This window comes from Melanerpes formicivorus, unplaced genomic scaffold (assembly GCF_026170545.1).
Source record: "Melanerpes formicivorus ecotype bairdi unplaced genomic scaffold, bMelFor1.0.p_v2 SCAF_36, whole genome shotgun sequence".
In the NCBI taxonomy this organism is placed as follows: domain Eukaryota; kingdom Metazoa; phylum Chordata; class Aves; order Piciformes; family Picidae; genus Melanerpes; species Melanerpes formicivorus.
Genome location: NW_027142388.1, coordinates 5,734,054 through 5,747,492, shown reverse-complemented (window position 1 = coordinate 5,747,492; position 13,439 = coordinate 5,734,054). Strand labels below are relative to the sequence as shown.

General features: G+C 38.4%; 1 protein-coding gene across 3 annotated transcripts in view; it reads left to right on the top strand.

Moving 5' to 3' along the window:
* ADGRD1 (adhesion G protein-coupled receptor D1) overlaps positions 1–13,439 on the top strand; it is a 166,578-nt gene that overhangs the window by 109,922 nt on the left and 43,217 nt on the right. For all 3 annotated transcript variants that reach the window (XM_068157400.1, XM_068157401.1, XM_068157399.1), the window contains 2 exons: positions 292–403; positions 6,333–6,486. In XM_068157400.1, the coding sequence (XP_068013501.1) occupies positions 292–403; positions 6,333–6,486 (266 nt within the window). The remainder of the gene's footprint in view (positions 1–291; positions 404–6,332; positions 6,487–13,439) is intronic.

Here is a 13,439-nt window from a genome sequence, read left to right as displayed (position 1 = left end):
GCAGGGCACCATTCAGGATGAAGTCCATTGTTTCTATTCTATCATAAGCCATCAGCAGAGCTAGCTAATGTGCAAAAGTCTTTCTGCTGCCTTCAGGCCAGCAGCAGAATATCAAAGAAACCACTTAGGTACCACTCCATCCTGGTGGAAGCAGTGCTCAGAAGACATCGTGATGATAACCCCCTCAAAACAAATGTCCTAAAGCCAATCAAAATTCATGCTGATAAATCAGAAATACATTGGTGCTTCTTAAATGCAGTTTTATTCACGTTCCTTTCTGTCTTCTGCCAGGTCTGTCAGCACTATTCGCAACCAGCGCTATCATATCCATGCCAATCTGTCCTTTGCTGTCTTGGTGGCTCAGATCTTGCTTCTCACCAGCTTTCACTTCATCCCTGGAACGGTAAGTGCTAAAAAAGGGTGACTGCAGTTTTTGCGAGGCATCTCAGTACCAAGCAAAGCCATCTCCGTGGAATGAATGTCACATGCCACATGCAAGACGTGAGAGCTCTTATTTTAACATGCCTCAGCCAAAAATGACATCCTGTAACAAGGATAAAGCCTTCTGTGTATCTGAATAGTGTTATCATACTATCTGGCCATGACTGGGGGTTTGCAAAGCTGAGAGAGACATGCACCCATCAAAAAGACAAGTCACCATAGTGATGGAGGATGTTTCAGCTGCGTGTGCAAATGGCATGGCTGACTTCTGCCTGACAGGGCTTATGCTTGCTTTCATCCAGTCTCTGTATTGAAAACTGTAGGAATTCTGTGCTGGAGAAATTTTCTGTTTGGCTAAGGTATTTTTATTCCTGTTAGGGTTTTGGGCTGAGTTTTTTTTCAGGGAGGGTATTTGTGTCTTTGTTTATTTTTTGTTTGTTTTGATTTGGTTTGTTTTGGTAGGTTGGTTTGGTTGGTTGGTTTGGTTTTTTAATTGCCTATTCTCTGCCATGGTACAGTTAGCCTTTTATATATATATTTTTCCCCCCTCATTAAAAAAGAATCTCATTCTTGTTGGAAGGTAATGAGCTTCCTGACAGAGCTGTGGCAATTTCTTTCGCTGTCTTGAAGAACAAAACAGAAGGGGTTTGCTCATAAAGTTTTATTTGTGTGGCAGAAAGCACTCTTTTTCTGACCAGCAGATTTATCGTATCACTGTGTAAGAGTTTAATCTGAGCTCCCCAGTGCTATAAAACATGTATATACTTCTCTGGGCATCTAAGGCAACCACTTAAGCAAAAGACAAACACCTGTGTTTTGCTTACGTGGTACTTAACTTTATGCATGTGTAGACTTTTTCTGCCTCATCACATAGACTGGAACTTGAAATTGCAGATTGAGTTTATGCATCTACTACTACAGGTGGGAATTCCTTATGCGGAGTACCAGAATCTAAAGCATTACAACTGGCATCTGAAACAACTGGGCTAAATTGAGATGAATATACCAAGTTATACAATATTGCCTACCAGTAAAACCAATTTGCTTCAACTGTTGCATTTAAAAATGCTATTTAAAGTAACATAAGGTCCGTTGATTGAAAGCCTGCTTTCAAAAAGCAGAAACAAAACCCAATTTCAAAATAATCTTCCAGTGTACTCTAGGTAATGGTCAAAAATCTGGCTAGTTTGGTGGCCAGCTGTTGCTCCATGTTACTTTTGACAATCAGCAGGCAGTTTCTATTAATCTTTTATTCTTTTTATGCTCAGTACAAGCAAATGCGAGGCTTGCACATTCTTCATTTTGCCAGTCCAACAGCTGAAATGGGATCCCTTGAACATCTGCTGTTTATAAGTAACACTAGTGTCTGGTTTTACATAGGCTATTATTACCTGAGGATCTAAAAGCACTTTGTAAAACTGAGTTCATACTCTTTGCTGGATGAATAACCTGACGTGCAAGGGAGAAAATGGTGGGGAAAAGCTTAGGAGGGTCACTTCAAATAACATGTAACAACTTCTTTTCACCTTATCAAGGCCAGCATCACCCCCAGTCTTTTGAAATACCATGAAATCCTAGGCACATTTCCTGGCTTTATTGGATATAGATAGAGCTTGTGTTCTCCAGAGACCTGTCAAGGCTGTACCTTGTCCACACAAATGTCTTGCCTGTTTAGTTAGGCAGATGTAGGTAAGCTTGTGAGATGCACACATAGACTTAAACTGAAGCTTAATAGATGCATATGTTTGTTCCCCTCAAACCTGATGAAAACTTAACTCTAGTTAGTAGCACAAAGACAAACCTGGTTTGTGCCTCAGGCTTTCCAAAGTGAAACAGTTCACAGGATCTGTAGATATTTCAGCCTTATCTCCTCTGTAACAGTAATTGTAGGACACAACACTAAAGATCTTGGAAGTTGAAAGGCAGGCTGTACTTGCTACCTGCTCTGCTTTTATTTTGTTTTAACCTCTTGGGATCAGAGGTGTTGTGATTCATCCTTTTATTAGTCTCATGTCCTTACCTTCTGCCTGATCTCTTCTCACTAGCTTGTCATCCGGTTTAATAACTTTAATTGCTACTTTAATTGGACTGCTAAATGGTAGCTTACAAAAAGAGGTAAATTACTTATCTTCTGCTTCTGTCAAAGATGGATGTATATAATACTGAACAGTTTACAAATGGCCTTGCTTGAAAGGACAGGAGGTACTGATTTGCTTGAGGAAGCACAGTGCAATAGGGAATGGCATCACAGAAACAGGCTCCAAGCTGGCATCACTTTCTTGCATGACTGGCTTTAGACTCTCCGTCCTTTTCGCACCTCTGTCTTGAGGGATATTTAGGTTTTGATTTCAGACGCAGCATACAGTATTCCTCTGGTAGTTTCAGATGTATTGTTAGGTCTTTTATAATTCATATTACAGAAATTCAGAACATTTTAACCACAAAATTCTATTTCCACTGATAGGACTTTGAACTACTGCATATATATGTATGTATATATATATATATATATATATATATATGTATATATTCTTAAAAAAGCTACTCCCTGATACTTTACATCAGTAGTGCTACAACAGTGGTGCTAAATGATCATGGGGTATTCCAGAAGGGCCATTTTTCTGGAAACCAGGAAATCTTTCTTCTAGAGAAAGCAAATACCTGTGCACACAGAGTTTTCTCCCTGTACTACCAAGACTCTAAGATATGTTTGCTGTCCAAATTCCAGTCTAATGACTGCCCTTAGACTCTCAGGAATAGACGGATTTGTTCCTTCAGAGAGGTTTGCTGCCTTAGTCACTGACTGCCTCCTACAGACTAAAGAACACCACGTTTTTGTTTTTATTTTAGAAAAGAATCCCAAATGGCAGAGTGTGTTTAAAGGCAATTAACCAGTTTTAAACTTCTAAGGCCTTCCAAAGGCATAAGAATGTTTGTGGGAGAAAGTGAAGTATTGTTTAGACATGGGAAAATGCAAATTGAAGCACAGTATGTTAGGTAGGCCTGTGTTTTTCCAGCAAAACCTGGAAAATTCAATGTGTCTACTGTTTGCAGTTCTGCATCAGCGTATTGAACTGTTTCTCACTCATTGCTCCTGCATGGCACTGCTTAAACCAATTGCAAATAGGTGAAATTAGCTATTTTGGTTTATGATATTTATACATATGCAGAAATTCAAGACCGTGTATCAAAGCAGCATACAGACAGCATGAAAGGACATTTTCAGAAGGTTCTGTATAATGCAGCAAAATTGCCACTTAAATTGAAAATACACTTCTAAGCTGAATTTAGAAAATGTATGCAAATTTACCTACCTGTCCTCAGTAAACAAATGACTATTATTTTCTGAGAGTCTGCTTTACTTTCCCAATGACTCTAATGTGACAAGCCTTGCTGCTGGCTGGACTGATTGTCTATTTGCACACAGTCCCAAGTAGTCAGCTGTAAGAGTAACAGTAATGAGATCTGGCTTTTTATGTGTATTCTACCAAAAATGTGCATCATATGGTACAGCAAAGGACACCTGCTTGTTTCAATATATAAAGTCTCAGCTTTTCTATGCCTTTTTCAAGAAGGCTATTAGATAATTTAGGAGTACCCTCAAAGTAATAATTAAAGGCAACCATCACCAGAACAAGAGGACACAGTCTCAAACTGTGCCAGGGGAAGTTTAGGCTTGAGGTGAGGAAAAAGTTCTTCACAGAGAGAGTTGTTAGCCATTGGAATGTGATGCCCAGGGAAGTGGTGGAGTCACCATCCCTGGAAGTGTTCAAAAATGGATTGAACATGGCACTTGAAGCCATGGTTTAGTAGTCATGAGGTCTTGGGTGACAGGTGGGACTTGATGAACTTTGAGGCCTTTTCCAACGTTATTGATTCTATGATAAGGAACAACTTTGCTGTGGATTTGATGTAAAAATCTGCAACTTGCTATTACATAAAATTATTTACTGACAGCATCCTTGCTACTTCACTGTGGGTTTTTTTTCTGCTCTTTTGTGATTCATATTGTTTGGCTACTCAAAAATTGGAAAGTATCCATTTGACAGAACTAGCTTGTAAGTCAGCTTTATGTTGCATTTTTATTTCCATGGACTAATGTGCTGGTAGAAATCAAAAGGTATTAAAATGGATTTCATAGCTTTATGATGAAATTAACTGGAAAGGCTTTTACAGTTTTTGGTCAATAAACATATCTGATTTAGTGATATGCCATATCACACTGCAAAATACAAAAACACTTACAGATCTCACTTACATGAATTAAAACCAAAGTTATTGCTTTTTAATACGTGCAGTCACAGTGGATTTGCATTAAAATGTCCTTGCAGCAGCACAGAACCAGCTGAGTACAAGTGAAGAAGGTACAGGAAAGCTTCAATTTTTATTATACCATCAAGTCCCAACGTTTTAATTTTCATTAATGCACAAAATCCTGAACCATCAACAAAAGGAATAAATGCCAGCACGGGGTAGCTAGGTTAATGCAACAAAGGGGACTAATTTTTAGCATCGTAAGACCAGTGTGGCAGCAAACTGGTTCCTACTGGTAATGCTTCCTCAGAAAACAAGACTTCACCTGTCTGCAATCTTACAGTGACTTGTCCAGGTGAGGAAAGGAAAACTTGAAGGGAAAAAAAAACAAGTCTTCCCATTTACATGGACTCCAAGTACGCAACCTCTCTGAAATGCTGTAGGTGTCACAGAAGGGATGTTACTGCTACAGAGCAGAATGACCGTCATCAGTATGCTACAAGATGCAAAGCTGAGATATAGCTGGGACTGGATCCAAGTGCATGTTTAAATGTGCCTTGACTGAAAGCAAACCAAACAAGGTTATCTTGTGGTAGGATCATTGGCAGTCACATCTGTTCAATTACTGTATGACGAGCAAAACCACTTGTGGTGAGACATCCTCGAAAGGCAATTAGTAGGGAAAGGCAAATGTGTGCTGTGAATATGTGAGGAGTGGGGAAAAAGAAGGGATTAAGCTTTCCTGTTTGAGTAAGGCAGGCTGAGGGGAGATAGAGAAAATGTAAAGTCAAATATGACTACACGCACAGCTGGCACAGCAGACTCTGGGAAACAGAGGATTCAGACATATGGGAAAACTAGATGTTCACCACAGAGCAATTAGAACTCAAGAGCTAGTTATAGCTTGGCATATTTTTTTGAAATGCCTGGGTTAGTAGTGCTGAAGGACTAGCATAGGAGACTTTTACAGAATTTGTAACCAGGACTGCCTGACAGACACACTGTAAGAAAATGTGATTTGATTTATGTGACCCTATTCTTGATACAAAGAACAGCAAAGCAGAAAAGCTACACAGAGAGGCATAACTAAAGAGCAGGTTCAACGTGGCACCTTATAGTAAAATTTTCATGTTTTGCTCAAGCTGAACTGATCCACCAGCTTTCTACCACTCCTTCATAGAAAATAAAGCAGGAACTGCACTGGTTTTGTTACCATCACAGACACAAAGACTAGGGTACAGGACAACAGCCTGAATCCCACTTTTTGGACTGCCCTATATTTACTACAGCATCAGCAACAGGGTGCCAACCCTTCAGTTTTGAATTCTTAAATATTTTGTGGACTTCAGTGCAAGCATTGTTCCTGCTGTTATAAATAAATGGGCAGTTTGGATTCCCACATCAGGTTTGGCAATATTTTTTCTTTCTTTCTTGAAAGGTAAGAGGATTTATTACTCTGAAGCTACCTGAAAATGCTATAGAAAAGTGAAATTCTGAAGTGCTTTGTTTTTAAGACTATTTTACTGCAGTGATTTAGCATTTAGCATGTAAATGTACACAGAAACATAAAACTAAAATTGGAAAACCAATGTGACTGCATCACAAAGAAGTAACATTAATTTCTGTTCTTAATTTAGATGCCTTGCAAGATCTTGGCCATTCTTCTTCATTTTTTCTTCCTGAGTGCTTTTGCTTGGATGCTGGTGGAAGGATTTCATCTTTACAGCATGGTGATCAAAGTATTTGGGTCAGAAGAGAGCAAGCACTTATATTATTATGGAATTGGATGGGGTAAGCATTTAGCAGCTGCTGTCTTTAAGTCCCATTGTAGGACAAGATTATAGTCAGAAGCATATGTAAAACATTCATCTGATGATCATAGTTTGCTCTAGTGGGAGGAGGTTTATTGGATAAGCAAATGCATATTTTTTTCTGACTGTAATCAGACAATAAAATGTATAGTCCCTAAACCTAATTCCACTACAGTAAATTCCATGACCTCACTAGGCCAGATGAGATCCTTAATCACCAAATATCAGGAGAGCGGGAAAGAGGTCTCACTGAATTGGTATCTTTTTGTTTTGGTTCTAACTCACATGTGATTGGTATCCTTCAATCCATACCTTAAAATATTGGCATGGTAGCACAGAAGTATCACAAGAATTCATTAGTTGATATTTTGTCCCTTGAAACTGCTAGATGACAAAGGCTGCATGAAACCTCCGTATTACTATTAAGAATAAAAAAAGATGTACTGTCACAGAGGAATCTCACAGATAACAATTCACAGCTTTTGAAACGCAGTAGTGAAAGCATAATCTGTGTGCACATTCAGGAGATGAAACTCAATATTTTGTTCCAGACTTTTCACACCAGTGAAAGCTAGTTTGCTTTCACTCTCCTGGAAGTACAATGACGATGCCTGACAAACTTCCACATTCAGAAGATGAATAAACCCTCATGTATTGAGTCAAAAGGAGAGATGTAAAAACATAGTAAAGAAATATCTATGTAGTTACAGAATGTAAAAACATAGTAAAGAAATATCTATGTAATTACAGATAATTTCAGAATATGTTAAAATATGCATTTTTTTTACCTTTCCCTAAATTCTGGGCTGCATGAAAACCAAAAAATTATATACCAATAATACACACCTACTTTAGTTGGAATCTTTAATACCTATTGGCACCATGCTTATCTGGGTGATAGTAAGACTGCTCACATATATATTTCAACATCTGCCTACTTGTTCTATCTTGTAATGTAGTCTTTTGTTCTGCACATGATGCCTGTTTCACTTTAAAATCACCTTCTTAGTAGTTCTGTCTAAGGACCATTTGATACAGTCCCCTGATGAACAGGATATCTGCCAGACTGAAGGTACAACCTGGTTCTGTTCCGTTCTATTCTATTCTATTCTATTCTATTCTATTCTATTCTATTCTATTCTATTCTATTCTATTCTATTCTATTCCATTCCATTCCATTCCATTCCATTCCATTCCATTCCATTCCATTCCATTCCATTCTACAAACTGCAGCTTGGTTAGATAGAAGTTTTGTCCTCCTCTTACTCTATTTTCAATAGCAGTTTTGAAGAAAACAAACTTTCTCCTGACAGGTTCAGGAGTATCACTTACATGTGTCCTTATCCTGGTTGTTTCAACATAGTTGGGTTGTTTGTTCTTCTTAAGCAACGGCCAGTTTGCATGCCAACAATATGCACACTCAAGTGACAGTTGCTGAAAACATTTGAAAGCTGTATTGCTGACTGTTCAGTAGAATTCTATAAATAATTTCTTGGTGTTTGGTTTGATTTTGTTTGGTTTGTTTGTTTATTTGTTTTCTTCAAAACTGCTACTCAGGATAGAGCAAGTGGAGTAATTAATCTTTTTCCACACACATAGGCCCAAAAGTAAGAGAACCTAGACAGGCTGAAGGTTGAAGACATTGGAGATGTGTACATTCTTCTAGATTCTGTGCTAAATGTGGAGAAACCTGCTGGTGTTAGGGAGTTTTCTTCTGGATTTTTTAATCCAGAGCTTAATGAGCACAAATCTAAGCAGATCAAACCAAAGAAAATGTTCTCATAAGCCCCTGGGAACTCTTTCTCCTTCAGAAATATTATGCAAAAAGCCACAACAGTTAATAAAATAATTAAGAACTGGCATTTAATTCACTAGAGTATTTGATTGTAGCAGATGCTTTGATTAACCCAATTTACAATTAATCATTAAATTACCTTATGAAAATGAATTATGTTTGATATATGCCACGATGCACCTTTACCCTTTGTGGGGGGGGGCATTTTGTGTAAGGTTCATTTACTGCAAAATAGCAGTGTTCTGCAAAGTGATTTAGGAGGCAGAAGGATAAACATGTCATCTGACTGTGCTATGACTAGTACTAAATCTTACATTTTGCTTCATTTTATTGCAATATGATTGCTACCACTCAATTAGGAGTAATTAGCACAATGGGTACGTAGCCTATTGGTTCATAACCTAATGGGATGTTAAATGTGGTTACTAGAAAGTCTCTTCAGTGGTATTTTGAGTGATGCTTTGGAAGATGATCCCTCAGGCCCAGCAGTACATATTAGTCATCAAAATAGATGTACCTAGCAAAATACAGGAGGCAGTAACAGTAGAAGTTTCCATATCAGTTCTAGAGATGCAAGGGTTGTGTAAGACAGTGGCAAGCTCAGCTTCTTACATGTAGGCAGAGAGTGGAGGACATTATCTGCAGAACTGTAATAAAGTTCCCTATGTAAACCTTTCAGACACTTTAATTTTGAAAATAACATTCCAATTATTTTTCCTATAATGACTAGGGAAAAAAATGTTTTCTGAAATCCAGTAAATCTGTCATGTTGCTGGGAAAGTGGTTTGCATTGTCTTATTTTTTTTTTCCTGTGTAGCTCAAACTATTTACATTTGAATTAGATGTTGAATTTCCTTAATCATATCTGACATCATGTCATTGCTGCAAGTGTGTCTAAACATCACTGAAGTAATTTAATTAGGCAACTGCATTCCAGATTGTTTACCTCTTGATAAACATCAGGGCAACCTTCATTCAGTCAACAGCATTGCAGCTCTCTGTCTGGTATGTAACTCACTGAATGGGCAAGAGATGTTGCTGAATAATGATGGTTTTAGAGAAAAAAGTCCACATTGCAGTGCACACTACTTAAAAGCTTTAAAGGGCACACAGGTTTGTCAATTCCCAGCTTTCTCTTTTGTTAGCATGTTGGCACTGAATATGAATAGTAATAGAAATGCTCAATTAGAGATCAAAAGGCAGTACTGCCTTCAGCAGCCAACTGTGTTTGTGTTCTGCAGGGTAGAGTTAGGTTGTTCCTTCAGAAACTTGGAGGCAGTACAATGGAGAGAACTTAAATATATATTCCATAAAATTCCTGCATCTAAATAGAGGTCTTGTAAGATTGGGGGAAAAGGCAATTTGGTTTTTCTGCCCCAAATCTATTTTGTTTGTCTCTTAAAATGAAGGTAAGTTTGCGTTGAATGCAACTGTCAGAAGGAATTTGGTCATTCTAATGCCATCCTGGGACTAAAATAGACATACATTTTCCACTACCTAATATAAAAGGCTGCTTTATTACACTTTGGCTCAGCTAATTATTACACTGATTGAAATGAGTTAAAGATAAGGATGTCACATCTCCTGTTAATCCAAACAGATAGTTCATTTCTTTGTTGTTTGCTTCTAATTGAAGTGTGTATGCATTTGACTTTTGAAAACTCAGAGTCTCTCAAATAATGACAATACCCTGTCTTGAATTTTAAACCTCAGATCCATCATTCTTATTTAAGCAGAAAAGCTGGGCTAGGTACATGTGTAAAAGTTTGCAGTCTGTATTAATGACAAATTGAAACCGGAGGCAATGAGAGGAGGCAGGGAAAAGGAACTCCACACTGAGTATTACTGATCTCCTAACATATATCAAGATTTCTGAGAGATATTACACCTGTGAAATGAGTTCAACAGTAATCAGAAATGACACCAAATGTGCAGACCTGATTGAAGTTCCTGTGTATTATCTTCAGTCCCAAGAGTCCTAAGATTGCCTCAAATTCTGCAGTTGTCAGGGCTTCAAAAGACAAGAAACTTGAAGAAGGTGATAATATCCTACCTTTAAAACTACCTTGAGACTGATGGGAACAAAAAAATACTTTTGTTGCCTTGGTGATTCAGCATAACATACAGATTATTGTAGCAGAACTTCTCACCCACCCACTTGTAGGTACACATTCTGATACTGAAGATTTTGCTGTGGCATTTTGGCCTGAACATGTTTTCCTATTTCAGACAATTTCCTATCCTTTGGAGACTGTTTTGAGTTGTCAAAAGACTTAAACTTCTTTGTTTGCTGTTGCTTGAGGTAGATAGATGTGCATAGTGTAATGCACAGAAGAAAAGGAAATCATAGAAAATTAACTTCTACAAACAAATGCACTTCCCCCAATCCAGTAAAGTAGAGATTTTCACTATGGGAAGGAAATATACTTTTATTTGTGTCTAACACTTCATCTTTCACAATAAATGATACATTTAGCCTTTTAGAATCAATGTCCTAAAATTGTTTTGCACTGTCTGCCGCAGAATTTCTCCAGCCTGCTTTCCTTTATGTTCTGTAAGTCACAGCAGCTTTCAAAATGCAGCACACAGACTTACAGGCATTTTCCATCTTATTATTAATGTCTCAGAAACACAAAGCAAATGGATTTAGATATGAAGTTCAATGCTGAAAAAGAGGACCTAGGTGGCATTCATTTTAGATGTTACCCTAGCAGCTGCATTTGGGTGGAATTCAGGGAGAATTCTGTCTGAGCAAGAGTGGTGTTATTTGTCTTCCTGTGCCAGGTGTTAAGGCTTTACGCCCACTGCACAGGCTGTGTTTCCGTGATGAGTTTGGGAGGTAGCTTTAAATTAGCTGGCTTGAGGACCCAGAGAACTTGATCTGCAGCACCACATGCTCCATCTAGGCTGATTTAACCTATTTGAATGTGATGCTGTATTGCTCTAGGAGTGCGGTGACACGGATGACACCAGTGCTACAGATCAATTGCCAGAAAGGTGTGCTACAGCACTGTCATTTAATACTGTGGTCCAGTAATTAGGAGTGTGGTTGATGAGCGTATTTGTAGCATCTACTAACCGAGAAAACATTCAGATACAGTGAAAAACCATAACCATAATTCTTACATGGATGATAAACAGCACAACAGCAGTATTGCCCCTTAGAGGTGTAGATAAACTTCACAGCTCTTCTGTAATTATTACAGACTAAGGATAAAGGAAAAAACCACTTTGTCTTAGGAATAATGTGTAATCCATATGAACTCTTCAGTCTAGATCAAGTCTTATGATCCCCTCAGGCTAAATAGATATGTTTTTTAACCTTTATGAAATTCATGGAATGGGTGTTTCTTAAAGGAAAAATACTCTAATTTCACTGCAACAAACTCCTGAATCTGTCTCCATTGCCATTTTCCATTTAATATTTTGTTAATGCAAAGACAAGACAAACACTGCTCTACAGTCTGCAGACCATTTTATTCTCACTGACTTAACAGCTCTTTTTATGCAGATGACTGCTCTATGTTTCATCTGCCTAAGTTTTATTATCTTCCAAAGCAACTCTGTATTTAATTTTCTTCTTCACTGCCATTTAAAATTGATAGAATCATGCTAAATCCTTTAAATATCCAGCATGTGACTTGGGGGGGGGAGGGGGGGGGTGTGGAAGGGGGGAAGGCAGAGTAGAAGTATAGAGTTTGTTTGGCACAGATGTTTTTGCTTCTGTGACATAGGCCCTGCTTTGGAAAAACAGCTTGCATCAGAAGACAGTGTCAATCAACAATGTCTATTCAGTAGCCAAGGATGTGATTTGAAACACACAGTATCACCAAGGTTGGAAGATACCTCAAAGGTCATCAAGTCCAACCTGTCACCCACCACAGACCACATGACTAGACCATGGCATCAAGTGCCACTTCCAATCCCCTATTGAACCCCTCCAGGGACGGTGACTCCACCACCTCCCTGGGCAGCCCATTCCAATGGCTAACAACTCTCTCAGTGAAGACCTTTCTCCTCACCTCAAGCCAAAACTTCCCCTGGCGCAGCTTGAGACTGTGTCTTCTCATTCTGGTGCTGGTTGCCAGAGAGAAGAGACCAAGTCCCTCCTGGCTACAACCCCCTTTCAGGTAGTTGTAGACAGCAAAAAGGTCTCCCCTGAGCCTCTTCTCCAGGCTAAACAATCCCAGCTCCCTCAGTCCAGGTAGCTCACACACCAACGGAAGGTGAAATTTCAGTAGGCAGGCTAATGTCTGTGCTTAATTACTCTGCTGAATACAATTAGTCTTCATTTTGGTTTAATGTATGTAGGGATTTCCTCTTAAAAGGACAAATGTGATAACAAAGTAAAATGGAATTTTTTGGGTTGGAAAAGACCTCTAAGATCATTGAGTCCAACCATCAACCCACACTACCATGGCCATCAAGCCATGGCCACACATTTCTTGAACACCTTCAGGGATGGTGACTCCACCACCTCCCTGGGCGACCTATTCGAATGACCACTCTTTCATTAAACAATTTTTTCCTAATATCCAACATTAATCTTGCTTCTGCTTAGGTCTTACACAAATATAATTTCTAAGGACTTGTTCCTGATGAGGACAAGTAAGGGAGAGCAGAATGAAGTTTATGAGATATTAAACCTCATCCTGCAGATTGGATTTCAAAGCCTAAGTCTTAACCAATGCCTGTAAATGCTGCTTCTTAAGTATTAAGTATCTTTCTTATTTATAAATACAAAGTGCTTCTAGCCACAGTCATTACAGCATGAAAATATTTCTTCCCAAAGTTATAGTTCTGTCATTGCAGGAAAATTTTACAGAATTTTATGGGGATGATATTGGTAAGATTAAGCAGAGATTGCTTCTCTGAGAATTTTGTAAAGCCTCATGCAGAAAATTGAAACTTTAAGCTATCCTGTTTAATACTCTGTCTGGGACCTGCTTATTAAATTCCATAAAATGATAAACCCCTAAACCTTCACATTTTATTAAATCAAACAGTAATTATCAATCATCTGATATTTAAAGGGATGAAGTTTTACTGTATTCAGAAACATTAGCAAGAAACTCTTCACTGCTTATCCAGCTTCTGGCCTGAAAAACTGTGCTAAAGTGGCACAACAGGATATAGCA